Genomic DNA, 26,383 nt, shown 5'->3' on the forward strand with positions numbered 1-26,383 from the left:
ATGTCTGACTCTCTCTGGACCGCGCTTTCCAATTTCTCGATGCCCTCCTTCCCCGGCGGCAGTATGTTCCGCCGCACCAAGAGGTAGACCCCTCCTCCCCTACGCCCGGTTTCCCAGACCCTCCGCTTGAAGCCACCCTGGGCTGCTGCCGCAGGGCGGGGCCGGGATGCCGCTCCAGGTCCGGCGCCAGGGGTGCCCGCGCGGCGCCTCCCCGCCGGGGGCCGCGTGGAGGGGCGCCGTGTGGGTCGGGGCTGGGGCAGGGGCTGCGAGCCCGAAAGGAGGGCGCAGGGGGAGGGGGCGGGCCGGGCGGGGGTCCTGCAAGCCTTTGTCTCCGGGTGCCGCGGGCTCGGCAGCCTGGTGGGGGTGGGGGAGGCAGGGAGGGTGGGGGGCTTGGCACCCTCAGAACAATAGCCGCAGCCCCCCCCCCCAGCTGCATGCTCCTGGACTTGGTGATCTGCTCGGTCACTGCGGCGGAGGGCGAGGGCTGGACGGGCTGGGGGTGCCCTCTTCTGGAACCAGGATCTTGAGAGGCACAAGAAGAGGGGGTCGTTTACCATAGCACAGACCCCCACATGCACACAGCCTCACACTGAATATAGTGACACACGGCCTCACGGGACATGATGTCACGCACACACACAGCAGCCCTAGTGGCCCAGATACACCGGCGGGCATCACGCAGCCTCAGACAGGCCGCAGGCAGGAGCGGCCACGGCCAGAGCCACGCAGAAACAGGGCGCCCGGCACACAGAGGCTCACCCAGCCGCGGCCCCGAGCATCCGCACACAGCCCTGCCTCCCAAGGCGCCCACGGGCACGTGTGTGGCCACGACATAGCCATGCACTGCACAGTGTCAAAACACAAGATGTCATGTGCATGTATGTTCCGAAGCCATGTCCGCGGGCGTACATATCACATCTTGTGTTTTGACGTTAGGATAAACAGACACGGGAATCCTTGCAGAAACACACACACACACGCACACACACACGCACAATCGATCACAGAGGAGACTCTCCAGGGCCTCATCATACGTGTGGTGCCGGGACACACCCAGCGTCACAAGGCATTAACACACATAGTAGGTGTGCTAATGGCACACAGACCCGGAATGCAGAGGTCCGGACACACGCAGCAAAAACCATGCCTCATGCTCACCTTGCGACATGGACAAATCAACGTTTCACACTCACGTAGATGCACAAAGGCACAAGTTATGTCACACTTGTGATACCGTCGCTCTTGGATACGGCCAGTGTCACACAGTGTTGAACTCGTACTGTGGATGCCACCCCGAAAGTCAAGCACAGGCCCGAGGACACACACTCAGGGCCGCCCACGGCGTCACCATGTCTCCCACCCTGGTCCACAGGGTCACACAGGGCCTACACTGGGAGTGTCGCACACACGGGCGACTTGTGCATCCCTGCTAGGCACGGTGCTGCCTCCTCCTCCAGGCAGCCCTCCTGGGGTGCCCCGCGGCACACCTGGATGGGACAGAAGTGAGGATCTGAGAAGGGAGGGCGGCTGGCCAGGCTCAGGAGCTCACTGGGCCGCGGCCTGTCCCGGCCCCCTGCCTCGCCTTCCCCGCAGCTGCCGCACTAGTAACCGGAAAAGCCTCATCTTGACCAGCACTTCGCCCACGCTGCCGCGACCCCACTCCCCGCTGCCCGGCCACTTGGGTGAGACAGGTGGTGCGGTCTTGGTGGGTGTGGTCCAGACTCTAGGAGGTAGGGCCACAGTTGATGGGCGTGGTCACATATCCGAAAAGAGGCGGGTCCGGGTTCGGCATGGGGCGTGGCCATCCCGCAGAGCGAAGGGCCTTGGCGCAGGCGAAGAGGATTGGGAAGGGAGGAGGGGCCTTGCCGAGGGAGGGGGCTATCTGGATGAAGGCAGAATAGGCATGGGGGGGGGGCTTGGCGGAGTTCCTAATGAAAAACGCTCAGAGTGGGGCCACAGCCCAGGGACGGGCGCACCATTCATGGGTGGAGCTAGGCTAAAGGGGCGGGGCTGCTGTTTACAACCCACCCTGGGGGTCAGGAGGCCCGACAGGATTTTTCCTACACCCCAAGCCTAAAGCACCCCCTCTTTCCACCACAGGTAGCAGCCCCCTGGACAGCCCCCGCAACTTCTCCCCCAATACCCCCGCCCACTTCTCGTTTGCTTCCTCCCGAAGGTGAGTCCCTCTCCCGAGGGCCCAGAACCCTGTCCCGACCCTCCCCACCCACCGTCTGGGCCGCCATCTGTTCTCACTGCACCCGAGCTGGGGCCTGGGGGGACCCGCGGAGTGCCCCGAGGTTCCCGAGGGACCGGGCGCCCAGGCTTCGGGGCGGGGCCTATAAGAAGGCGGGGCCAATCGCTGGTTCAGAATGGGGAAGGGCCGCGGGGCCTCCTTCGCCACAGCCAGGGAGCACGCGTGCGCTCTCGGCCCAGGGTCTCCCTCCCCAGCCTCGCGCGCCTGGCCGGGCGTTTCCATAGCAACAGGACAGGGTAGCGGGAGATGAGGTGCGCAAGCGCAGACGGCACAGTGCCCATCGAGGTCCCCAGGATGGGGGAGGGTGTCCAAGGCCCTTTCTCTAGGCCCCCAAGGGGAGGAATCCCAGTTTTCCATCCGAGGTTTGTGAGGGATTGTGGAGTCATTGAATGAATTTTCTGGAGGGGGACTGTGCTGAAATTGGGAAAAGAGGTCCTGATGTTTTTTGAGAAACTTTCTGGGAGTCACAGGGGTTTGGGCGGGTCCTTTTTTTCTTTGAACTCTATTCATTATGAAAATGGTGTCTAAACCCCTGCCAGAAGCTACCGATAAGGAGGTGAACGGTGCCTGTCTACCTTAGCTCCGGGCGGGGCAGGCAGGAGGGAGAGATGGGGATCACTGCAGGCTGATGAAGGTTGGGGGGTCACAGGGACAGTGAGGACAGAGGACGGCTCCCTGGGGAGGAGGAGGGATGCTCCCCTCAACATGGAATTTAGCTGAGGGCTAGGGAGCCTGGACCAGGCTGCAGGGTTTGTCCTGATGTGCTCATCTGGAGGGAGGGAGGAGGGAGGGGGAGGAGGGAGGGAGGGAGGGCCCTGTGAGGAGGAAGCAGGAGTGTGTCCCTGTGACCGCGCCATCTACCTGGCGATGTGGGTGTGTGGGTAGAGTGTGAGAGGGTGAGCCTGTGAAGGAGTGTGTGCCTACGGGTGTGTCCCCGGGAACGAGCGTTGTGTGTGGACCTGTGTGCACCTGTAGGTTGGGAAATGTGTGTGTGTGGGGTGCACCGCCTGTGTGTCTCTGGGTGGGTGGCAAGCCGAGCGGGAGCGTGGAGACGCACATGTGTGTTGTGAGATGGTGGACGCGTGCCTGTGTGTGCCTATGGAGTGTACATCTGCGTGAGTGGGCTGTGTGACTCCAGATGACTGAGTCTTGGATGCGTATGGAGTGTCAGAGAAGATGTGTGTCTTGCTTGGGTCTCTGTGAGTCTACACCTATGTTTGACATGCGTTTGTTTCTATGAATGGGACAACAAACGTGTAACTTCTATGTGGAAGAGTCCTGCATGAATGTGTGCTGGGCGTGGGCGGGAATGTGTGCGGCTGTCAGTCTGTGCACGTGACCCTAGTCACACTGACACCAGTAGGCGTGACTGGGTGATGATGTGTGTGAATATGCAGAAGTGAATAGTCTGGAGACACTGTGCGTGCGTGTGTGTGTGTGTGTAGTGTGTGTGTGTGTGTGTGTGGTTGCTGAAGGGGAAGGCCTTTCTTCTCTGAGAAGGCCCCCAGGGGTCAGCCACTGAGAGATTCCTCATGGGCAGTTCCCTGCAGGTGGACTTCTGGGGTCCCTGGGGGTGACTTTCTTCAGCAGGCTTTTCCAGTTAGTCCCTGGGTTCAATCCCCAGTAGCACAAAATAAAAAATAAAATAAGTAAATAAATAAATAAAAGGGCTGGGGATCCCAGCATTTGGGAGGCTGAGAACAGAGGATCACAGTTCACGGACAGCCTCAGCTACTTAGTGAGGCCCTCTGCAACTCAGTGAGACCCTGTTTCAGAATAAAGAATAAAAAGTTGGGCTGGGGGTGCAGCTCAGAGGTAGAATGCCCCTGGGTTCCATCCCCAGTATTGCAGAAAAATAAATAAATAAAAGGGCTAGAGGTGGTGCAGCTCAGAGACAGAATGCCTCTGACCACTACCACTAACTAGTACGGAAGGAATAAAAAGACTCCTCCAGTCCTGGGCGTCCTCTCCAGAGGGCTCCTTTGACTTGGGAATGGCACCAGCCTTTGGAGGCTCTGGCAAAGGGCGGAAGACATCAAAGCTTCTCTAGGACCCCGGTGCCCCGCTGGAAAGCCACCTGTTTTCTCCCTTAACTTGGAAGGCCATAAGTAGTCACGGAGTTCAGCGCTGGCCCCACCCCTGGCCGACCACGGCTAGCGGCTCCCTCCTGCCCCAAGGATGGGGGGGGACAGCAGGGCCTGGAGGCCTCTGACCGCCTCGCTTGGGTTGCAGGGCGGATGGACGCCGCTGGTCACTGGCCTCGCTCCCTTCGTCTGGCTATGGCACCAACACGCCCAGCTCCACCGTCTCGGTGAGTGTGGTAGCGGGTGGGGAGGGGCGCAGGGGGCTCCCCAGCCTGAAGCCCCACACCCACACTGGCAGCCCCGGCGGGCTGTAACGAGGCTGGATTTCTCTCACCTTCATGCATGCTGTCCCTCTGTTCCTTAGAGATGCAGGCTCTCCCCAAAGCCTGCCTGACCGGCCCTTCACTTGTCTTCTTGGGGGTCCCAGTCGTTTCTGACTCATGTTCAGCTGATGGTGTCAAGGCTCAGGGAGTCAATCCACTTGCCCAAGTATCTGCAGAGAATGGAGTTCCAGGAGGGGAGCAGCACCTGCAAATTCCCAGAGGCCACAGAAACCAGGAGGCCGGAGCTTTGGGTTGGAAGGGGAGGGAAGATGATACAGGCAGCGACCCCATCATACTGGAATGGCAGGCCAGGGCCGGGAGGGGGTTTTATTCTAAATCCGCTGGGGGCAGGGCTATAGAACAACTACATTGCCTAATATGAAGTCGTATTGAGCTAGGAGTTGGGGCCCACGCCTGTGATCCCAGTGACTGACGCTGAGGCAGGAAGATCACAAGTTTGAGGCCAACCTGGGAAACATAGCAAGGGTACTTGCCTGTCCTGGGCAAGGTCCTGGGTATGGTCCTCAGTACTGCAAAAAAAGAAGAAAAAATGTTAGAAGGTCTGGGATTTCTGGGCGTGGTTGTGCACACTTGTAATCCCAGCATTTGGGAGGCTGAGACAGGAAGATTGCAGTTCACAGACAGCCTTAGCTACTTAGCAAGGCCCTTTGCAATTCAGTGAGACCCTATTTCAAAAAATAAAGAATAAAAAATGGGGCTGGGGGTGTAGCTCAGAGGCAGAATGCCCCTGTCCCCAGTACTGCAAAAAAAAAAAAAAAAAAAAAAGATCTGGGATGTAGTTGAGTGGGAGAGCACTCCTGGATACAGTCCCCAGCACTGCAGAAATTTAAAGGGAGTCTGGCATGATGGCACATACCTGTAATTCCAGTACTTGGGAGGCGGAGACAGAAGAACAACCTCAGAAACCTGGCAAGACTCTTAGCACCCAGCAAGACCCTTTATTTATTTATTATTTATTTATTTAGGTACTGGGGGTTGAAACTAGAGACATTCTGCCTCTGAGCTACACCCCCATCCTTATTTTTAAAATTTTTATTTTATTGCCGGGCGTGGTGGCGCACACTTGTAATCCCCGCGCTTGGGAGGCGGAGACAGGAGGATCGCGCAGGTTCGAAGCCAGCCGCGCTGGCTTAAGAGACCCTGTTTCCACATAAAAAAGTATAAAAATAGGTCTGGGAGTGTAGCCTGTGGGAGTGTAGCTGGAGATAGAAAGGCTTCCAGGAACCCCAGTACCACCAAAAATAAATAAATAAATAAATAAAATTTATTTATTTATTTATTTATTTATTTATTTATTTATTTATTGCGGTACTGGGGATGGAACCCAGAAGCATTCTACCTCCAAGCTACACCCCAGCCCTATTTTTCATTCTTTCTTTCTTTATTTAATTTTTTGTGATACTGGGGATGAAACTTAGGGGCTTTCTACTTCCGGGATACAGTACCAGACCTATTTTATATTTAATTTGGAAACAGGGTCTTATTACTATTTTATATTTTATTTGGAACCAGGGTCTTATTAAGTTACTGAGAGTTTCACTAAGATGTTGAGGCTGGCTTTGAACCTGCATGATCCTCGTGTCTCAGCCCCCCAAGTACTGGGATTACAAGCGTTTATTTGCTACTATGCCGGGCTTATTCTTTATTGTGAAACAGGGTCTCACTGAATTGCAAAGGATCTAAGTAGCTGAGGCTGTCCACGAACCACGATCCTCCTGTCTCAGACTCCCAAATGCTGGGATTACAAGTGTGCGCCACCACGCCGGGCCAATTTTTTAAAATTTTGAGACAGGGTCTCACTAAGTTGCATGGCTGACCGTGAACTTGTGATCCTCCTGTCTCAGCCTCCCAAGTACTGGGGTTACAAGCCTGCACCACCACGCTCAGCTCTATTGTCTGTTTTATTTTGAAACAGGATCTTGCTAAGTTGTTGAGAGGCTGGCTAAATTGCTGAGGCTGGCCTCAAACCTGCTGTGTTCTAGGGGAGAGAACTCTGGTGTTTACCTAAGTAAGGTGGGAGCCATAGAGGGTTCTGAGTAGAGGCAGGACATGGCTCAAGTTGTAGCAGGCTCCCTCTGGCCATTTCTATGTCCGTGTCCATGTCCGCATCCCTGTCTATCTGTCTATACTTTGCCAGGAGTCCCAGGCAGGAACTCATAAACACAGGCCAGGATCAGGATCTAAGAAGTACAGCTAGGTGTGGTGGTGCGTGCTTGCAGTCCCTGTACTTGGGAGGCTGAGACAGGAGTATTGCAGGTTCAAGGACAGCCTCAGCCACAGAGTGAGACTCTTCAGCAATGTAACAAGATCCTGTTTTAAAATAAAAGAATAAAACAGGGCTGGGGGTGTATCTCAGAGGTAACATGCCCCTGGGTTCCATCCCCAATACCCCCCACAAAAAAAAAAAAGAAGAAGAAGAAAAGAAAAAGAAGCTGGGCGTGGTGGCGCACGCTTGTAATCCCAGCATCTGGGAGGCTGAGACAGGAGGATCACAGTTCACAGACAGCCTCGGCTACTTAGTGAGGCTGTTTGCAACTCAGTGAGACCCTGTTTCAAAATAAAGAATAAAAAATAGGGCTGGAGGTGTAGCTCGGAGGTAAAAAGCCCCCGGATTCAATCCCCAGTACCGCAAAAAAAAAAAAAAAAAAAAGTAAAATAAAATAAAAACTTAAAAAGGGCAAACGGCTGGAGGTGTAGCTCAGAGGTGGAACACACCTTCAGTAGCCCCGCCTCCAACCCAAAAGATGGGCTCCTGATTTACCCAGTGGCTCCTCCTGCCCAGGATGCTAGCAGAGCCCCGAGCTGCGGGACAGCTTTGCCCGGTGGCGCTGACCGCTGCCCGCCCTCCCCGCAGTCCTCCTGCTCCTCCCAGGAGCGGCTGCACCAGCTGCCCTACCAGCCCACCGTGGACGAGCTGCACTTCCTGTCCAAGCACTTCGGCAGCACCGACAGCATCGCCGACGAGGATGGCGGTCGCCGCTCCCCGGCCGTGCGGCCGCGCTCGCGGAGCCTCAGGTGGGCAGGCGCCCCCCTGCGAGCCCGCGACCTGGGGGGCTGGGGCGCGGGGCACCGCGGCGGCCCGGAGGCAGGGGGCTGGACCGGCCGGGCTTCTCTCCCCGCAGCCCCGGCCGCTCCCCCTCCTCCTACGACAACGAGATCGTGATGATGAACCACGTCTACAAGGAGCGGTTCCCCAAGGTGAGCGGAGGGGCCCGGCCCCGCGCGCCCCCTGGTGGCCGGCGCCCGCCAGGCTCGGCCGAGACCGCCAGGCTCCGGGTGTCGCCCCCGCCCCTCTCCAGGCCACGGCTCAGATGGAGGAGAAGCTGCGCGACTTCGCCCGCGCCTACGAGCCCGACAGCGTGCTGCCGCTGGCCGACGGCGTGCTCAGCTTCATCCACCACCAGATCATCGAGCTGGCCCGGGACTGCCTGACCAAGTCCCGCGACGGGCTCATCACCACCGTCTACTTCTACGAGCTGCAGGAGAACCTGGAGAAGCTGCTGCAGGACGTGAGTGCGCCCGGAGCCCCCGCGCCACCTGCCGCGCGGCTGCGGAGCGGAGGACTGGGACGTGGTACCCGCCCTAGGTCCGATGGGCAATGCAAGGGTGTGACCTCCCTCACCTCCTGCAGGTCTCTGCGCCAAAGCTCAGCACACACTAGGTGCTCACTAAATGCTAAAATGCTTTGCCGGGCCATCCCCGCGCTTGGGAGGCGGAGACAGGAGGATCGCGGGGAAAAAAAATTGCTAAAATGCTCCCTACCTTTCCTTGACTTAAAATAAACCTTCACATTTCTTCTATTAAAATGCCGAAGTGCCCAATAAATGTTGGTTAAGCGATTGGATGAATGAATAAAAACCAACAAGATAATGCTCCCATTCAAGCCAACGATCATAGGTAGAGTTTATTGAGCACCTATTATGTGCTGGAGCATTGGGAACAGAACAGAAATGTTTCAGCTCGCCTGGTGCAGAGATGCAAAACAAAAAACAAACAAAACAAGAAAACATGGAAACAAGCCCGGTTCAGTGGTGCATGCCTGTAATCTCAGTACTTACAGGCTGAGACGGGAGGACTACAGGTTCCAGGCTAGTCTCAGAAATCCAGCAAGGCCCTCAGCAACTTAGTGAGACCTGTTTCGAAATACAAAATAAGAGCCGGGTGAGGTGGTGCATGCCTGTACTCCCAGTACTTGGGAGACTGACACAGGAGGGTCGCCCAGGTTCTAAGCCAGTCTCAGCTTAGTGAGGTTCTAAGCAGCTTAGTGTCTGTTATATTTCCAAAAAATATATAAAATAGATCTGGGACTGGGACTGTATCCCAGAGGTAGAAGGCCCCTGGGTTTCATCCCCAGTCCAAAAAAAAAAAAAAAAAAAAAAAGCCAGGCATGGTGATGCATGCCTGTAATCCCAGTACTTAGGAGACTGAGACAAGAGAATTGCAGGTTCTAGGACAGCCTCAGACATTTAGCAAGACTCTCAGCCATGTAGTAAGACCTTGTCTAAAAGAATAAATAAATAAAATAAAGTAGGATTGGGGATGTAGCTTGGAGGTAGAAGGACACTAGGTCTACTCCCCAGTATCCATTCCCCCTCACACACATACACACAGAGAGAGAAACACACAGATTATGAGTGAGATGAATATATAACTTGTTACAGGGCGTGGGTATTGGACACTTGTAATCCCCGTGCTTGGGAGTTTGGGACAGGAAGGTCCAAGGTTTGTGGCCAGCCTCAGCAATTTAATGAGGCCCTCTAGAACTTAGTGAAACTCTGTTTCAAAATAAAAAAATAAAATATGGTTGAGGGTGTAGCTCAGAGGAAGAATGCTCCTGGGTTCAGTTTTCTAGCACCAAACAAATAACAGGGAGGAATGTGTCCAATAGAAAAAGGAAATATGAGCCGGGCGTGGTGGCGCATGCTTGTCATCCCAGCATTCGGGAGGCTGAGCCCGGAGTATCGCAGTTCGCAGACAGCCTCGGCTACTTAGTGAGGCCCTCTGCAACTCAGCGAGACCCGGTTTCAAAATAAAGAATAAAAAATAGGGCAGGGGGTGTAGCTCGGAGGTCAAATGCCCCTGGGTCCCATCCCCAGACCCGCAAAAAAAGAAAAAAGAAAAGAAAAAGGAAATATGTTGATGGTAACTGAAGGTAGTACCAGCAAGAGGTGAGATTTTAATTCATTAATTACCGTCGTACTGTGAATTGAGCCCAAGGAGCTCTAACTCCAAGCTATCCTGGCCTCGGCCTCCTGAATGCTGGGATTACAAGTGCGCGCCACCACACCTGGCTTATTTTGTTTTTTAATTGCAGTACTGGAGATTGAGCCCAAGGGGATTCTACCTCTTAGTTACACCCTCATCCCTATTATTATTATTATTATTATATTATTATTATATTATTATTATTATTATTATTATTATTATTATTATTATTATTTTGGTGGTACTGGGGTTCCTGGAAGCCCTTCTACACTCCCAGACCTATTTTATATATTTTTGAAACAGGGTCTCTTAAGCCAGCGCGGCTGGCTTCGAACCTGTGCAAACCTCCTGCCTCCGCCTCCCAAGTGCGGGGATTACAAGCGTGCGCCACCACGCCCGGCTTCCTCATCCCTATTTTTTATTCTTTATTTTGAAACAGGGTCTCATTAAATTGCAGAGGGCCTCACTAAACTGCTGAGGCTGGCTGCAAACCTGCGATCCTCCTGTCTCAGCCTCCCAAATACTAAACTTACAAGTGTGGCCACTGCTCTTAGCTTTATAATTACTATTGATCATCATTATTAATATTTTTATAATTATCTTTTTATGTTTGGTACTGGGCATTAAACCCAGGAGCATTCTACCTCTGAGATACTCCCCTAGCCTTTTTTATTTTTTATTTTATTTATTTATTTAGAGCCAGGTGTGGTGGCGCACGCTTGTAATCCCCGCGCTCGGGAGGCTGAAACAGGAGGACTGTGCAGGTTCGAAGCCAGCCTCAGCTACTTAGTGAGGCTCTCAGCAACTTAGTGAGACCCTGTTTCCAAATAAAATATAAAAAAAAAAAATAGGTCTGGGAGTGTAGCCCGGGGGTAGAAAGCCCCTGAGTTCCATTCCTCGTACAAAAAAAAATTTTTTTTTATTTATTTACTTGCTTATTTTTGTGGTACTGGGGGTTGAACCCAGGGGCATTCTACCTCCAAGCTACACCCCAGCCATATTTTTTATTCTTTATTTTGAAACAAGGTCTTATGAAGTTTGGAGGGCCTCACTAAGTAGCTGAGGCTGGCTGTGAAAATGTGATCTTCCTGTCTCAGCTTCCCAAGTACTGGTATTACAAGTGTGTGCCACCATGCCCGGCTTCCCATTTTATTTTATTTTATTTTATTTTATTTTATTTTATTTTATTGCTGTACTGGGGATGGAACTTGTACTGGGCATTCTACCTTCGAGCTATACTTCCAGACCTATTTTTTATTCTTTATTTTGAAACAGGATCTCACTGAGTTGCAGAGGGCTTCACTAAGTAGCTGAGGCTGTCTGTGAACTGTGATCCTCCTGTCTCAGCCTCCCAAATGCTGGGATTACAAGTGTGCACCACCACACCCAGCTCTACTTTTTCTTTCTTTCTTTCTTTCTTTCTTTCTTTCTTTCTTTCTTTCTTTCTTTATTTATTTATTTTTTACTTTTTTGGCAATACTGGAGATGAAACCAGGGCATTCTACCTCCAAGCTACACCCTAAGCCCTATATTTTATTTTTTATTTTGAATCAGGGTCTCACTAAGTTGCGGAGGGCCTCACTAGGTAGCTGAGGCTGTCTGCGAACCGTGATCCTCCTGTCTCAGCCTCCCGAATGCTGGGATCACAAGCGTGCGCCACCATGCCCAGCTCTACTTTTTATTTTTAAGCTTTACTTTTTTTTTTTTTTAATAGTACTGGAGATTGAACCCAGGGACATTCCACCTCCAAGCTACACCTTCAGCCCTATTTTATTCTTTATTTTGAAACAAGGTCTCACTAAGTTGTAGAGGGATTCACAAGTTGCTGAGACTGGCCACGAACCTGCAGTCCTCTTGCCTCAGCCTCCCAAGTACTGGATTATAAATGTGGGTCAACATGCCCAGCTTGGTCTTTATTTTGAAACAGAATCTCACTAGGTTTTGGAGGACCCTAAGTAGCTGAGGCTGGCCTCGAACCCGTGATCCTCCTGTCTCAGCCTCTCAAGTACTGGAATTTCAAGATTCTGCACCCACATCCAGTTTAAGCTTGACTTTTCAAAATTTTGGTGTTTTTAAAAAATTTCTTCTTTTTTGTTGTACTGGGGATCGAACCCACAGACGTTTTATTTTCACGCTACACCCAAGCCCTACTTTTTATTCTTTATTTTGAAACAGAGTCTCACTAAATTGCAGAGAGCCTCACTAAGTAGCTGAGGCTGGCCGCGAACCTGCGACCCTCCTGTCTCGGCCTCTCCAATACAGGCGTGCACTGCTATGCCCAGCTCATAATGATCATTTTTGCTATGTGGACAGGGCTCGGTTCTCTCTATAAAATGGGACAGCAGCAGTGACGCACCGTGCGTGGGGCTGGGGGCCTGGCTGAGGCAGGGTCCCTGTGTGCCCCAATCCCTCCTGTCCCCCACCCCAGGCCTACGAGCGCTCAGAGAGCTTGGAGGTGGCCTTCGTCACCCAGCTGGTGAAGAAGCTTCTGATCATCATCTCCCGCCCCGCGAGGCTGCTGGAGTGCCTGGTGAGGGGCTGGGCGTGCGGGAGGCGGCGGAGGGGGCGTCGAGGCCCCCAGCGAGCCCACCCTCCGCATCCTGCCTAGGAGTTCAACCCGGAGGAGTTCTACCACCTGCTGGAGGCGGCCGAGGGCCACGCCAAGGAGGGCCACCTGGTCAAGACCGACATCCCCCGCTACATCATCCGCCAGCTGGGCCTCACCCGGGACCCCTTTCCAGGTGCAGGCTGGTGGCCGGGGAGCGTGGCGCAGGCCCCGGCACCTGGCTCACCTCCGTGTCCTCCCCAGACGTGGCGCACCTGGAGGAGGACAGCGGGAGCTCCAACACCCCCGAGCAGGACGACCTGTCCGAGGTAGGCAGGGATGCAGCTCTGCAGAGTGCTGGGCCTCAGTTTCCCCATCTGTAAGATGAAACTCGTCACGGTTTTTTATTCCACGAGCCCTTTTTTCTCTTTCATTTTTGTATTGGTGATTGAACCCAGGAGCATTTTACCTCTGAACTATACCCCCAGCCCTTTTAAATTTTTATTATTTTTCTGTACTGGGAATTAAACCCAAGGGTGTTCTACATCCAAGCTATAATCCCAGCCCTTTATTTATTTATTTATATTTTTTATTTGTTTATGTAGCACTGAGGATTGAACCCTGGGGCATTCTACCTCAGAGCTACACCCCCAGCCCTTTTTTTTTTTTCCAGTGGTACTGAGGATGGAACCCAGGGCCCTTCTAGCTCCGGGCTACACTCCCAGACCTATTTTATATTTTTAATTGGAAACAGGATCTCTTAAGCCAGCACGGCTGGCCTCGAACCTGCGCGATCCTCCTGTCTCCGCCTCCCAAGCGCGGGGATTACAAGTGTGCGCCACCACGCCTCGCTATATGTTTTTTTATTTTTAAATAGGATCTTGTTGGGCATGGTGGCCCATGCCTGTAATCCCAGTACTTGGGAGGCTGAGACAGGACGATCTCAGGTTTGAGGACAGCTTCAGCAAGTAGTGAGACTCATTAACTTAGTGAGACTCTGTTTTCAAATAAGAAATAAAATTGGCCTGGGGGTGTAGCTTGAAGGTAGAATGCCTCTGGGTTCAATCCCCAGTACCACACACAGAGAGAAAGAGGAAGAAAGAAAGAAAGAAAGAAAGAAAGAAAGAAAGAAAGAAAGAAAGAAAGAAAGAAAGAGGCAGAGAGAAAGAAAGAGAGAGAGAGAGAGAAAAAAAAGAAAGCCTAACTTGTAGAGGGCCTTGCTAAATTGCTATGCGGTTGGGCTCAACCCTGCAATCCTCCTCTCTTACTCTCCCCAAGTACTGGGATTGCAAGCCTCTACTACGATGCCTAGCTTATGTGCCACACTATTTTAACCATTATTTTTATTTTTTGGTACATCTGGAGATGGAATCCAGGGCCTCATGCATGCTAAGCGCATGCTCAACCACTGAACTACATCCCAGTCCTGTCTTTTTTTTTTTTTTTTGCAGGTCTGGGGATGGAACCCAGGGGCATTCAACCTCCGAGCTACGCCCCCTGCCCTAGTTTTTATTCTTTATTTTGAAACCGGGTCTCACTGAGTTGCAGAGGCCTCACTAAATAGCTGAGGCTGTCCGCGAACCACGATCCTCCGGTCTCAGCCTCCCGAATGCTGGGATTACAAGCGTGCACCACCATGCCCAGCTCATCATCCCAGTCCTATTATTTTCCTTTCTTTCTTTCTTTCTTTCTTTCTTTCTTTCTTTCTTTCTTTCTTTCTTTCTTTCTTTTCTTTCTTTCTTTTACTGGAGATGAAACCCAGAGACATTCTCCCTCTCAGCCACACACCCCCCAGCCCTATTTTATTTTTTTATTTTGAAACGGGGTCTCGCTAAGTTGCAGAGAGCTTCACTAAGTTGCTGAGGCTGTCCTTAAGCCTGCAATAACCTGGCTTATAACCACTTCAGAATGAACAATTTAGTGGCGTTTGGTACAGTGTTTTGCAGTCCTTATATCTGTCTAGTTCCAAGACTTTCTGACCACCCCAAAGGGAAACCTCACATCCATTAAGTTCCTCCTCCTTCAGCCTCTGGAAACCACTGATTTACCTATAATTTACCATAATATCTTGGAATTTCTTTGTTTAGGGCGTGGAAATGGAACCCAGGGCCTCACACATGCTTGGCAAGGGCTCTTCCATTGAGCCACACCACAAGCCCTGGCGTAATGTTTTTGAGGGTTGTTACTATTGGCGCGTGAGTCACTGCCCCAGTCCCTCTTAGAGATGAATAGTCTTCACAGCTCTGTACGGCTGTGTCTCAGTTTGCCGACCATTCATCCACGGAAGGTGTGTTGAAGAAAGAAGCCACATAATTCCCCCCTATTCTTTACTTTTTTTCTTCTTATTTTGTGGCACTGAGTATTGAACCCAGGGACATTCTATCTCTGAGATACACCCCCAGCCCTGTTTTTGTTTTGTTTTGTTTTGTTTTTTTTGGAAGCAGGGTTTTGCTTGGCTGTTGAGAACCTTACTACTTGCTGAAGCTGTCCTTGCACCTGCAATCCTCCTGTCTCAGCCTCCCAGGTACTGAGACTGCAGGTGTGCAGCGCCACACCTGGCTGGTGTTCCCTTATTCTTAGACCATAAGCAACACAGGCGACTTCTCTGACCCTGAAAGGTGTGGGGTTTTCTCCACACTAGCAAGCATGTGACTTAGGAGGATTGTGGTTCGCAGTAGCCTCAACTCCTTAGGAGGCCCTAAGTAGAGGACACCAGCTGTGGTCCTCTGACCAATTCAGTTCTGGAGACGGCATCAGGACACCCCCCATCTTTTTTCTTTTCTTTTCTTTTTCTTTTTTTGCAGTACTGGGGATGGAACCCAGGGGCATTCAACTTCCGAGCTACACCTTCTGTCCTATTTTTTATTCTTTATTTTGAAACCGGGTCTCACTAAGTTGCAGAGGGCCTCACTAAGTAGCTGAGGCTGTCCGCGAACCGCGATCCTCTGGTCTCAGCCTCCCGAATGCTACTATTACAAGCGTGCACCACCACACCTGGTTAAATCCTTGTTAGGACTGGGGGTATAGCTCAGAGGTAGAATGCCCTCGGTTTCAATTCCCAGTACCACCACACACACACACCAAAAAACTTATTTTGAGAAATTTTCCTTGTAATCCTTTCAATTTTTTGTTTTGTTTTGTTTTTGTGGTACTGGGGTTCCTGGAAACTTTTCTATCTCCAGGCTACACTCCCAAACCCATTTTTATACTTTTATTTGGAAACAGGTCTCTTGAACCAGCAAGGCTGGCTTTGAACCTGCACGATCCTCCTGTCTCAGCCTCCCAAGCACGGGGATTACAAGTGTGTGCCACCACGCCTGACTCCTATTTTTTTTTTTTTAATCATGATCTTGCTAAGTTGCTGAGGCTGGTCTTGAACTTGCAATTCTCCTATCTCAGCCTCCCAAGTACATGTTGCCTGGCTCATGCTGGTTTTTTTTTTTTCCTTCTCTTTCTCCTTCTCCTTCTCCTTCTCCTTCTCCTTCTCCTTCTCCTTCTCCTTCTCCTTTTCCTTCTCCTTCTCCTTCTCCTCCTCATTCTCTTTCACTGGAAATGGAGCCCAGGGGCATTCTACCTCTATGCTACTCCCCCAGTCCAATTTTTTATTCTTTAGTTGTTTTTTTTTTTTTTTTGTGGTACTGGGGTTCCTGGAAGCCCTTCTACCTCCGGGCTACACTCCCAGACCTATTTTTTATACTTTTTTATTTGGAAACAGGGTCTCCTAAGCCAGCGTGCGCGGCTGGCTTCAAACCTGCGTGATCCTCCTGTCTCTGCCTCCCAAGTGCGGGGATTACAAGCGTGCGCCACCACACCGGCCTCATGCTATGTTTCTTAATGGAAAAATTACAAATATGTCTTCAGAACTTCAAGTCCGCCCGGCGTGGTGGCGCACGCTTGTAATCCCCGCGCTTGGGAGGCTGAGACAGGAGGATCGCGCAGGTTCGAAGCCACCCTCAGCTACTTAGTGAGGCTCTCGGCAACTTAGTGAGACCCTGTTTCCAAATAAAATATAAAATGGGTCTGGGAGTATAGCCCGGAGGTAGAAAGCCCCTGGGTACCACCCCAGTACCACCAAAAAAAAAAAAACAAAAAAAACTTCAAGTCCTGCCTTTGTTGCTCTGCCCCGCGGATGGAGGGGACTGGCCACAACCACCATGATGAGGGCTGTGGTCTCCGTGCTTTCCCCACAGGGCCGCAGCAGCAGCACCAAGGCCAAGAAGCCCCCCGGGGAGAGTGACTTCGACACCATCAAGCTCATCAGCAATGGCGCCTACGGGTGAGCCACCCGGGGCTCTGGCGGGGGGCGGCGGCGGGGGCCGGTGTCCCGGAGGTGACGGCTGGTCCCCGCTCTCTCCCCCCGCAGGGCCGTCTACCTGGTGCGGCACCGTGACACGCGCCAGCGCTTCGCCATGAAGAAGATTAACAAGCAGAACCTCATTCTGCGCAACCAGATCCAGCAGGCCTTCGTGGAGCGCGACATCCTCACGTTCGCCGAGAACCCCTTCGTGGTCGGCATGTTCTGCTCCTTCGAGACCCGCCGCCACCTCTGCATGGTCATGGAGTACGTGGAAGGTGCGGCTGGGGCTGGGCGTGGCGGGGCCCTGCCTGGGTCAGTGTTCGCTGGCCCTTCATCTTTCTGCCTGTTTACCACCCTCTAATTGGCCTGACCTCCAGGTGCGGGGTCAGATGTAGCCTTACCTGTGTGCTTTTCATTTCATTCGATCCAAATACACCCACCCCAAAGCCAGGTGTGGTGGGCACGCTTGTAATCCCAGCATTTGGGAGGCTGAGACCTGAGGATCACGGTTCGCGGACAGCCTCAGCTACTTAGTGAGGCCCTCTGCAACTCAGTGAGACCCGGTTTCAAAATAAAGAATAAAAAAATAGGGCCGGGAGTGTAGCTCAGAGGTGGAATGCCCCTGGGTTCCATCCCCAGACCCGCAAAAAAGAGAAAGAAAGAGAGAGAGAGAGAGAGAGAGAGAAAGAAAGAGAAAGAGAGAGAGAGAAAGAAAGAAAGAAAGAAAGAAAAGAAAGAATAAAAATAGAGCTGGGAAAGCCTGGTGTGGTGGCGCACCCTTGTGATCCCAGCATTGGGGAGGCTGAGACTGGAGGATCACAGTTCTCAGACAGCCTCAGCTACTTAGTGGGGCCCTCCACAACTCAGTGAGACCCTGTTTCAAAATAAAGAATAAAAATAGGGCAGGGGGTGTGAAGTCAAATGCCCCTGGGTTCCATCCCCATACCTGCAAAAATGAAGAAGAAGGAGGAGGAGGAGGGGTCTGGGGGTGTAGCTTGGAGGTAGAACTCCCATGGGTTCCATCTCCATTATCGCAAAAAAAAAAAAAAAAAAAAGCCTGATTATACTAGTTTTGGAAATAGCTAGACCTGAGAGAAGCCTGCGGGCGGCGGCCGGTTGTGACTTGAGGAGAGGGAGACGGTGCAGTGGAGCACCATGTCTTGGCGGGCATTGGTACTCAGCCCTGGGCTGGAGGTGCCCTTTTCAGCTGGCTCCTTTTCCTGGTCTACAGGAGGCGACTGCGCCACCCTGCTGAAGAACATCGGGGCGCTGCCGGTGGAGATGGCCCGCATGTACTTCGCCGAGACGGTGCTGGCACTGGAGTATTTGCATAACTACGGCATCGTGCACCGGGACCTCAAGCCGGACAAGTGAGCGCTGGCCCCTCCCCCTCCCTGCACCCAGGGCCCAGGTGGCCGGCCAGGCCCTGACCCCACACGTGCCCTCAGCCTCCTCATCACCTCTATGGGTCACATCAAGCTCACCGATTTCGGCCTCTCCAAGATGGGCCTCATGAGCCTCACCACCAACCTGTACGAAGGCCACATCGAGAAGGATGCCCGGGAATTCCTGGACAAGCAGGTGTGTGGTGGGTGTGGGGGTCGCCGAGGTGGAGCGACCCGCAGGGCCTGTGGGGCCCCAGGGCCTGGTGGGGGGACACGGCTCTCCCTCGAGGACCTCCCTGTGGCCAGGGCGCGGGCTGACCGCCTGCCCCCAGGTGTGTGGGACCCCGGAGTACATCGCGCCCGAGGTCATCCTGCGCCAGGGCTACGGCAAGCCGGTGGACTGGTGGGCCATGGGGATCATTCTTTACGAGTTCCTGGTGGGCTGCGTGCCTTTCTTCGGGGACACTCCAGAAGAGCTCTTTGGACAGGTCATCAGTGGTAGGCGACGCCTGAGTGGCCAGGTGGGAGCGTGGGGAGAGGCGGGCCTGGGCCTCCGAGGGCTCCCAAAGCCACCCCTCAGCTTTGCTGTGCTTTGCAGATGACATCCTGTGGCCCGAGGGGGAGGAGGCCCTGCCCACAGATGCCCAGCTCCTGATATCCAGTCTCCTGCAGACCAACCCCCTTGTCCGGCTGGGGGCAGGTGAGGGCTGGCCCATGCGGAGGAGCTGAGGGCTGCGGGCCTGCTGGGGAGCCCCCTGGCGTGGGGCGGCCTTGGGGCCCAGATAAGGAGGCTGGGCTGGGGCTGGCCATCGGCTGCTGCTGCAACCCTCCTCCTCCTCAGGGGGTGCGTTTGAGGTGAAGCAACACAGCTTCTTTCGAGACCTGGACTGGACGGGGCTGCTGAGGCAGAAGGCAGAGTTCATCCCCCACTTGGAGTCGGAGGATGACACCAGCTACTTCGACAGTGAGTGGTGACAGAGCTCGGCCTGGGAGGACACTGGGATCCCTGGAAGGAATCTAGAGCCGGGTCTGGGAGGGGGCAAGGCTGGGCGTGCTCAGACAGGAGATGTGGACCCTGGACTAGGATCAGTTCTAAATTTGAACTTGGATCCGGGCGAGGTGGCGCACGCTTGTGATCCCAGAGCTTGGGAGGCGGAGACAGGAGGATCCTGCAGGTTGTTTCCAAAAAAAAAAAAATTATATATATATATATATATATATATATATATATATATATATATATATATATATATATATTAGGTCTGGGAGTGTAGCCCTAAGGTAGAAGGGCTTTCAGGAACCCCAGTACCACCAAAAAAACAAAAACAAAAAACCCCACAAAAAACAAAAAAATATAAATCTGAACTTGGAAGCTGGTCATGGTGGCAAGGCTGAGGCCCCCCGGGTTAAATCTCAGTGCCACACACACAAAAATTAAAAAATAAAAATAGGGCTTGGGATATAAATGTCCCTGGTTTCCATCCCTAGTACCAAAAAAAAAAAAAAAAAAGTCTTGGGCAGAGTGGGCTGGTGTGAGGAGGAGGCGAAGTGCGCCGTGGGTGGGACCAGGAGTGTGCCGCTCCCTGACGAACGAGGCTTAGAGGCTGAGTCTCCAGATACGGAGCCTGGACCCAGGCTGGGAGCGGAGTCTGAGCCTAATCCAAGAACGAGGTCGGGGTGCGGTCCGCGTCTACTCTGAGCGCTGGACAGTGCCCGCGTCACAGCCTGCACCCCCTCCCCAGCCCGCTCAGACAGGTATCACCACGTGAACTCCTACGACGAAGACGACACAACGGAAGAAGAGCCGGTGGAGATCCGCCAGTTCTCTTCCTGCTCCCCGCGCTTCAGCAAGGTGCGCGGGCGGGGCCTGGGCGGGCCGGTGGGCGGAGTCTGTGGCGTGCGCGGGTCGGGAGGCGGGGCCTGGGCGGGCCAGCAGGTGCAGCCGGACCTGGAGGGGTTTTGAGGCGCTGGGACTGAAGTGCCCCAGGTGTCAGCGGTGGGAAGTGCCGGAGGTGGGGTCGGCGAGGCCCTTGAGTGGAGTCTACCGGGACCCAGGACAGTGCTGTGCGATCCAGCGGATGGGGCTGTCTGGACCTCGTATGGTCCTGACCAGAGTATGAAGACGACCGCCGAGGCCGGCTAAAGCTGAGCGAGATCTTGCTTTGGGCCAGGCGTGTTAGCACACGCTTGTCATCCTAGTACTTAGGAAGCTGAGACTGGAGGATTGCAGGTTCAAGGACAGCCTCAGCAACTTAGTGAGACCCTGTTTCCAAATAAGAAATAAAATCAGTCTGGGGATGTAGCTTGGAGATACAAATCCAGGTAAGACACACACACACACACACACACACACACACACACACACACACTTTATCGTTCAGTAATGGGGATGAAACCCAGGGACATTCTACCTCCGGGCTAGACCTCCAGTCCTATTTTTTAAATTCTTTATTTTGAAACAGGGTCTCACTGAGTTGCAAAGGGCCTCACTAAGTAGCTAAAGCTATCCACGAACCTCGATCCTCCTGTCTCAGCCTCCCAAGTGCTGGGATTACAAGCTTAGGCCACCATGCCTGGCCTCACACACACACACACTTTAAAATCGTTTAGGGGTAAAGCTTGTAGATAAAATGCCTCTGGGTGCAAACCCCCAGTAGTCAGTCACACACACACACACACACACACACACACGCACACAATCTTGCTTTGATTGCAAACTGGTGAAGGATAGCTATCTGGTTGAGAGCAGACTTAAACTGGGTGGGGGTCTGAGAAGCTGGTGGGCGGAGGGCAGCCTCGCACCGACCCCTAAGCCACCCGCTCTGCGCTCTGCGCTGCAACTCGCCGCAGGGGGCTAACTTTGCACGGGCGGGGCTTCAGTTGAAGACTGTTGGTAACTGGGGCCAGCCCAGAACTGGGAGGGGCCGGCCGGCCGGAGCGCGGACCGTGGGTCGTGACTCGGTGTCTAGTGGCAGGAACACGATTGGCTTGGGCGCGAGGTGGTCACCACCGCCCACCCCACCTGCAGGTGTACAGCAGCATGGAGCAGCTGTCGCAGCACGAGCCCAAGACCCCTGTAACAGCGGCAGGGGCCAGCAAGCGGGACCCGAGCGCCAAGGAGGAGAAGGTGGCCGGCAAACGGGAGGGGCTGGGCGGCCTGACCCTACGTGAGAAGACCTGGAGAGGGGGCTCTCCCGAGATGTGAGCAGGGTAGGGCAGGGTTGGGGCGGGACACAGGGGGCGTGTCTCCGATGACCACGCCCCCTCTGCGCAGCAAGCGCTTCTCGGCGTCCGAGGCCAGTTTCCTGGAGGGGGAGGCCAGCCCCCCATTGGGTGCGCGTCGCCGGTTCTCCGCGCTGCTAGAGCCCAGCCGCTTCAGCGCACCCCAAGAGGACGAGGATGAGGCCCGGCTGCGCAGGCCTCCCCGGCCCGGCTCTGACCCCCCAGGCTCACTGGACGTGCGGGCCTCTAAAGAGACAGCTCGAGGGGACGGCACCTCCAGCGCCGGGGACCCCGAGGCCAGTGAGTGCCCCGTCCTGATGCCGTCCGCGGTTCCCCCAGTGGCGCATAGAGTACTTAATGAAGCCGGGCGTGGCGGTGCACGCTTGTAATCCCAGAATTTAGGAGGCTGAGACAGGAAGATCAAGGTTCAAGGACAGCCCTAACTACTTAGTGGGGCCCTCTGCAACTTAGTGAGACTTTGTTTCAAGATAAAGAATAAAAAATAGGGCTGGGGGGAACCGGATGTGGTAATTCCAGTATTTAGGAGGCTAAGACAAGAGGATCTCAGGTTCAACACCAGCCTCTACAAGTTACAGAGACCCTGTTTCAAAATAAAGAAAAAATAGAGCTGAGGGTATAGCTCAGAAGTGGAATGCCTCTGGGTTCAATCCCCAGTACCGAATAATAATAATAATAATAATAATAATAATAATAATAATAATTTTTTGCGGGTCTGGGGATGGAACCCAGGGGCATTCGACCTCCGAGCTACACGCCCTGCCCTACTTTTTATTCTTTATTTTGAAACCGGGTCTCACTGAGTTGCAGAGGGCCTCACTAAGTAGCTGAGGCTGTCCGTGAACCGCGATCCTCCAGGTCTCAGCCTCCCGAATGCTGGGATTACAAGCGTGCGCCACCACACCCGGCTCAATTAATTAATAATAATAATAATAATAATAATAATAATAATAAGGCTGGAGGTGTAGCTCAGAGGTAGAATGCCCCTAGGTTCAATGCCCAGTACCACAAAAAATAAAAAGAGTACTTAATGATCTTGGTACAGTACTGCAAGATCTCAAGTGCTATGCATGCTTCAACCTGAGACATTCAGATACAAAGTAGTTTCTTGAGCTGGGGTGGTGGCTCATGCCTGTAATCCCAGAATTTGGGATGCTGGGACTGTGCAGATTTGAAGCCAGTCACAGCAATTTAGAGAGACCGTCAGCAACCTAGAGAGACCCGGTTACCAAAAAAAAAAAAAAAAAAAATAGGGCTAGGGGTGTGGCTCAGAAGTAGAATGACCCAGGGTTCAATTCCCACCCCATCCCAAAAAAACCCAAAGTAGTCCCTACTCCAAGAAATCATCCAGTCGAGCAGGGGGGAGGGTCAGAAGCCCCTTGGACGGCCGCCTAAGCCACCGCTTGCTTGGTGTCGCAGCTGAGCGCCCTCGCCCAGACGACCTCTGCCCACCGTCTAAGGATGGCGACCCATCAGGTCTCAGAGCCACTAATGACCTGGTTCTGCGACGGGCTCGGCACCAGCAACTGTCAGGGGAGCCTGCAGTGGAGAAGCGCCCTTCTCGAACTGGGGGCAAAGTGATCAAGTCAGCATCAGCCACCGCCTTGTCTGTCATGATTCCTGCAGGTGATTTGGGCCCCTGCTCGGCGAGGGAGGGGCCAACACCCGCCCCCGTGAGCCTGGACAGGCCAATGAAAATACAGCATTGTGTGTCCACAGTGATTGGCTCCAGGATGGACCAATGAGAGTCAGCTCTGGGACTCTGAGGCGGGAGGAGGGAGGAGCGAGTCCTGGGAACGCGGTGTCTACTTGGCCTTGACCTCTGAGGGTGACTCTGTGTCCGCAGTGGATCCCCATGGAAGCTCACCCCTTGCTAGTCCCATGTCACCACGATCTCTCTCGTCCAACCCATCCTCACGGGACTCCTCACCTAGCCGGGACTACTCACCTGCTGTGAGTGGACTCCGCTCCCCCATCACCATCCAACGATCGGGCAAGAAGTATGGTTTCACGCTGCGTGCCATCCGTGTCTACATGGGTGACTCCGATGTCTACAGCGTCCACCACATAGTTTGGGTGAGGACTCTCGGGGCTGGGGGGCTCCTGTAATGCTCTCTTTCACGTACCTCCCTGACTCAGCTTCTCTGTCTGTGGTGATGCATACTGCAATCCCACCATGTGTGTGGGAGGCTGAGACAGGAAGATTACAGGTTCGAGGATAGCCTCAGCAACTTAGTGAGGCTGTCAGCAACTGGTTCAAAATAAAAAGTAAAATAGGGCTGGGGATGGAGCTCAGAGGTAAAATGCCCCTGAGTTCAATCCCCAGTACCTCAAAAAGGGGGGGGGGAGATTATGACTATTTCATAAGATTAAGAAGAAAAGACTGCAGTGCATGCAGAATCGGGTGTCAGCGTGTAAACCGGGGAACTTTCCTGCTAACCTGCCGCGTGGCGTTTCCCGCCCAGCACGTGGAGGAAGGGGGCCCAGCCCAAGAGGCGGGGCTCCGAGCCGGGGACCTCATCACCCACGTGAACGGGGAGCCGGTGCACGGCATGGTGCACCCCGAGGTGGTGGAGCTGATCCTTAAGGTGAGCGGGGGCGGCGCCTGCGCGGAGGGTGGGAAGGCCTGAGCGGACAGCAGCGGGACATTCTTCCCTTCTTCCCCCCAGAGCGGCAACAAGGTGGCAGTGACCACGACACCCTTCGAAAATACCTCCATCCGCATTGGCCCAGCTCGGCGCAGCAGCTACAAGGCCAAAATGGCGCGGAGAAACAAGCGGCCCTCCGCCAAGGAGGGCCAGGAGAGGTGGGCAGGGCCACAGCGGCCCAGGCTTTTAGCGGTGGGCCGATGAAGGTGGATGAAGGTAGGTGGGAATCAGACGAGGACCCGGGAAAGGGAGCGCCCCGGGGCCAGAGCACGAGGCCGCAGAGGTAGGAGGGGCAGAAGATGGAATAAGGAGCCGAGGGTGGCGGTGGCACAGGACTCGGGAGGCTGAGACTGGAGGATCGCGAGGGCGAGACCAGCCTCAACAACGCAGTGAAACTTTCCAAACAAAAAATAAAAAAAGGACTGAGAAAGCCGGGCGTGGTGGCGCAGGCTTGCAATCCCCGCGCTGGGGAGGCTGAGACAGGAGGATGGCGCAGGTTCCAAGCCAGCCTCAGCTACTTAGTGAGGCTCTCCGCGCCGTAGGGAAACCCTGTTTCCAAATAAAATAGAAAATAGTTCTGGGAGTGTAGCCCGGGGGTAGAAAAGCCTCTGGGTTCCACCCCCAGGACCACCAAAAAAAAAAAAAAAAGGACTGAGAGAGAGGCCCCTAGGCATCTCGGACGCCAGGTTCAATTCCTCGTACCCCAAATAATAATAATAAAGAAAGAAAAGAAAAAATAAAAGAAGAAAGAAGGGCAGGGCAGGGCCGGGCCAGGGCCGCGCGCGGGCCGCCCCGTCGGAGGGGCCGGCGCCGGCGTCCGTCCGAGGCCCCCCTCTCCGTCCGTCCGTCCCCAGCAAGAAGCGCAGCTCCCTCTTCCGGAAGATCACCAAGCAGTCCAACCTGCTGCACACCAGCCGCTCGCTGTCGTCGCTGAACCGCTCGCTGTCGTCCAGCGACAGCCTCCCGGGGTCCCCCACGCACGGGCTGCCGGCGCGCTCGCCCACGCACAGCTACCGCTCCACGCCCGACTCCGCCTACCTGGGTAAGCGGCGCCCCCGCGCGGGCGGCGGCGGCCAGGCCGGGCCTGAGCGCCGTGCCTCTCGCCCCTGCTGCCCGCCGCAGGCGCGTCCTCGCAGAGCAGCTCGCCCGCCTCCAGCACGCCCAACTCGCCCGCCGCGTCCGCCTCGCACCACATGCGGCCCAGCACGCTGCACGGGCTGTCCCCGAAGCTGCACCGCCAGTACCGCTCGGCGCGCTGCAAGTCGGCCGGCAACATCCCGCTGTCCCCGCTGGCGCACACGCCGTCCCCCACGCAGGCGTCGCCGCCGCCGCTGCCCGGCCACACGGTGGGCAGCTCGCACACCACGCAGAGCTTCCCCGCCAAGCTGCACTCGTCGCCGCCCGTCGTGCGCCCGCGCCCCAAGAGCGCCGAGCCCCCGCGCTCCCCGCTGCTCAAGCGCGTGCAGTCGGCCGAGAAGCTGGGCGCCTCGCTGGGCGCCGACAAGAAGGGCGCGCTGCGCAAGCACAGCCTGGAGGTGGGCCACGCCGACTTCCGCAAGGACTTCCACGGCGAGCTGGCGCTGCACAGCCTCGCCGAGTCCGACGGCGAGACGCCGCCGGTGGAGGGCCCCGGGGCCGCCCGGCCGGTGGCCGTGCGCCGCCTGGGCCGCCAGGAGTCCCCGCTGAGCCTGGGGCCCGACCCGCCGCCGCTCCCCGAGGGCGCCCCCCGGCCGCTGGAGTCGCCCGGAGGGGCCGAGGCCTGCACCCCTCCCCGCGGGACCACCCCCGGGGGGCGGACCCTGGATCGGGACGCGGGCTGCACGCGCCATCAGAGCGTGCAGACGGAGGACGGCGTGGGCGGGGTGGCCCGGGCGGTGGCCAAGGCGGCGCTGAGCCCCGTGCAGGAACACGAGACGGGCAGGCGCAGTAGCTCGGGAGAGGCGGGCACGCCCCTGGTGCCCATCGTCGTGGAGCCCGCCCGGCCCGGGGTCCGGGCGGAGGCGCCCCAGCCTCCCCGCATGCCTTCCAAGAGTGGGCAGGAACCTGGGCCCCAGGCGCCTTCTGCGCCCGAGGGCCCGCGGGCCCGCGAGCGCTGGGTGCTGGAGGTGGTGGAGGAGCGGACCACGTTGAGCGGGCCTCGCTCCAAGCCCACTTCCCCTAAGCTCTCCCCAGACCCCCATAGGAGCCCCAGCGAAGAATGTGCCCACCAGCGCAGGGCCTCCAGCCCCACCGGCTTCCCTCCTGGTCCCGGGTACCAAGCCTGAAGCAGGGCTGCCCTCCCGGTGCCCTGCTGAAGCTGTGCCTCCAGCGGGCCTGACCAAAAAAGGGGCGTCCAGCCCTGCACCCCCAGGCCCATAGCCCAGGAGGCCATTGGTCCTGCG

The 26,383-nt window shown here is 55.0% G+C and overlaps 1 protein-coding gene across 1 annotated transcript; it reads left to right on the plus strand.

Annotated features, from left to right (window-relative positions):
• Positions 1-26,360, plus strand: MAST1 (microtubule associated serine/threonine kinase 1; the record flags this gene model as incomplete). The annotated part of the gene is given in 27 exon segments (XM_080715066.1): positions 1-83; positions 1,594-1,682; positions 2,101-2,176; positions 4,487-4,565; positions 7,537-7,697; positions 7,805-7,880; positions 7,982-8,191; positions 12,316-12,417; positions 12,496-12,628; positions 12,697-12,761; positions 16,623-16,708; positions 16,796-17,004; positions 17,961-18,099; positions 18,178-18,310; positions 18,447-18,612; positions 18,713-18,814; positions 18,956-19,078; positions 19,857-19,966; positions 21,143-21,315; positions 21,389-21,636; positions 22,774-22,980; positions 23,201-23,430; positions 23,820-23,942; positions 24,024-24,160; positions 24,857-25,044; positions 25,125-26,196; positions 26,198-26,360. Coding segments are annotated over 27 exon segments (4,683 nt in total).
• Positions 26,361-26,383: the final 23 nt, after the last annotated feature.

Source organism: Muscardinus avellanarius (assembly GCF_963383645.1).
Source record: "Muscardinus avellanarius genome assembly, chromosome: 18".
Classification (NCBI taxonomy): Eukaryota; Metazoa; Chordata; class Mammalia; order Rodentia; family Gliridae; genus Muscardinus; species Muscardinus avellanarius.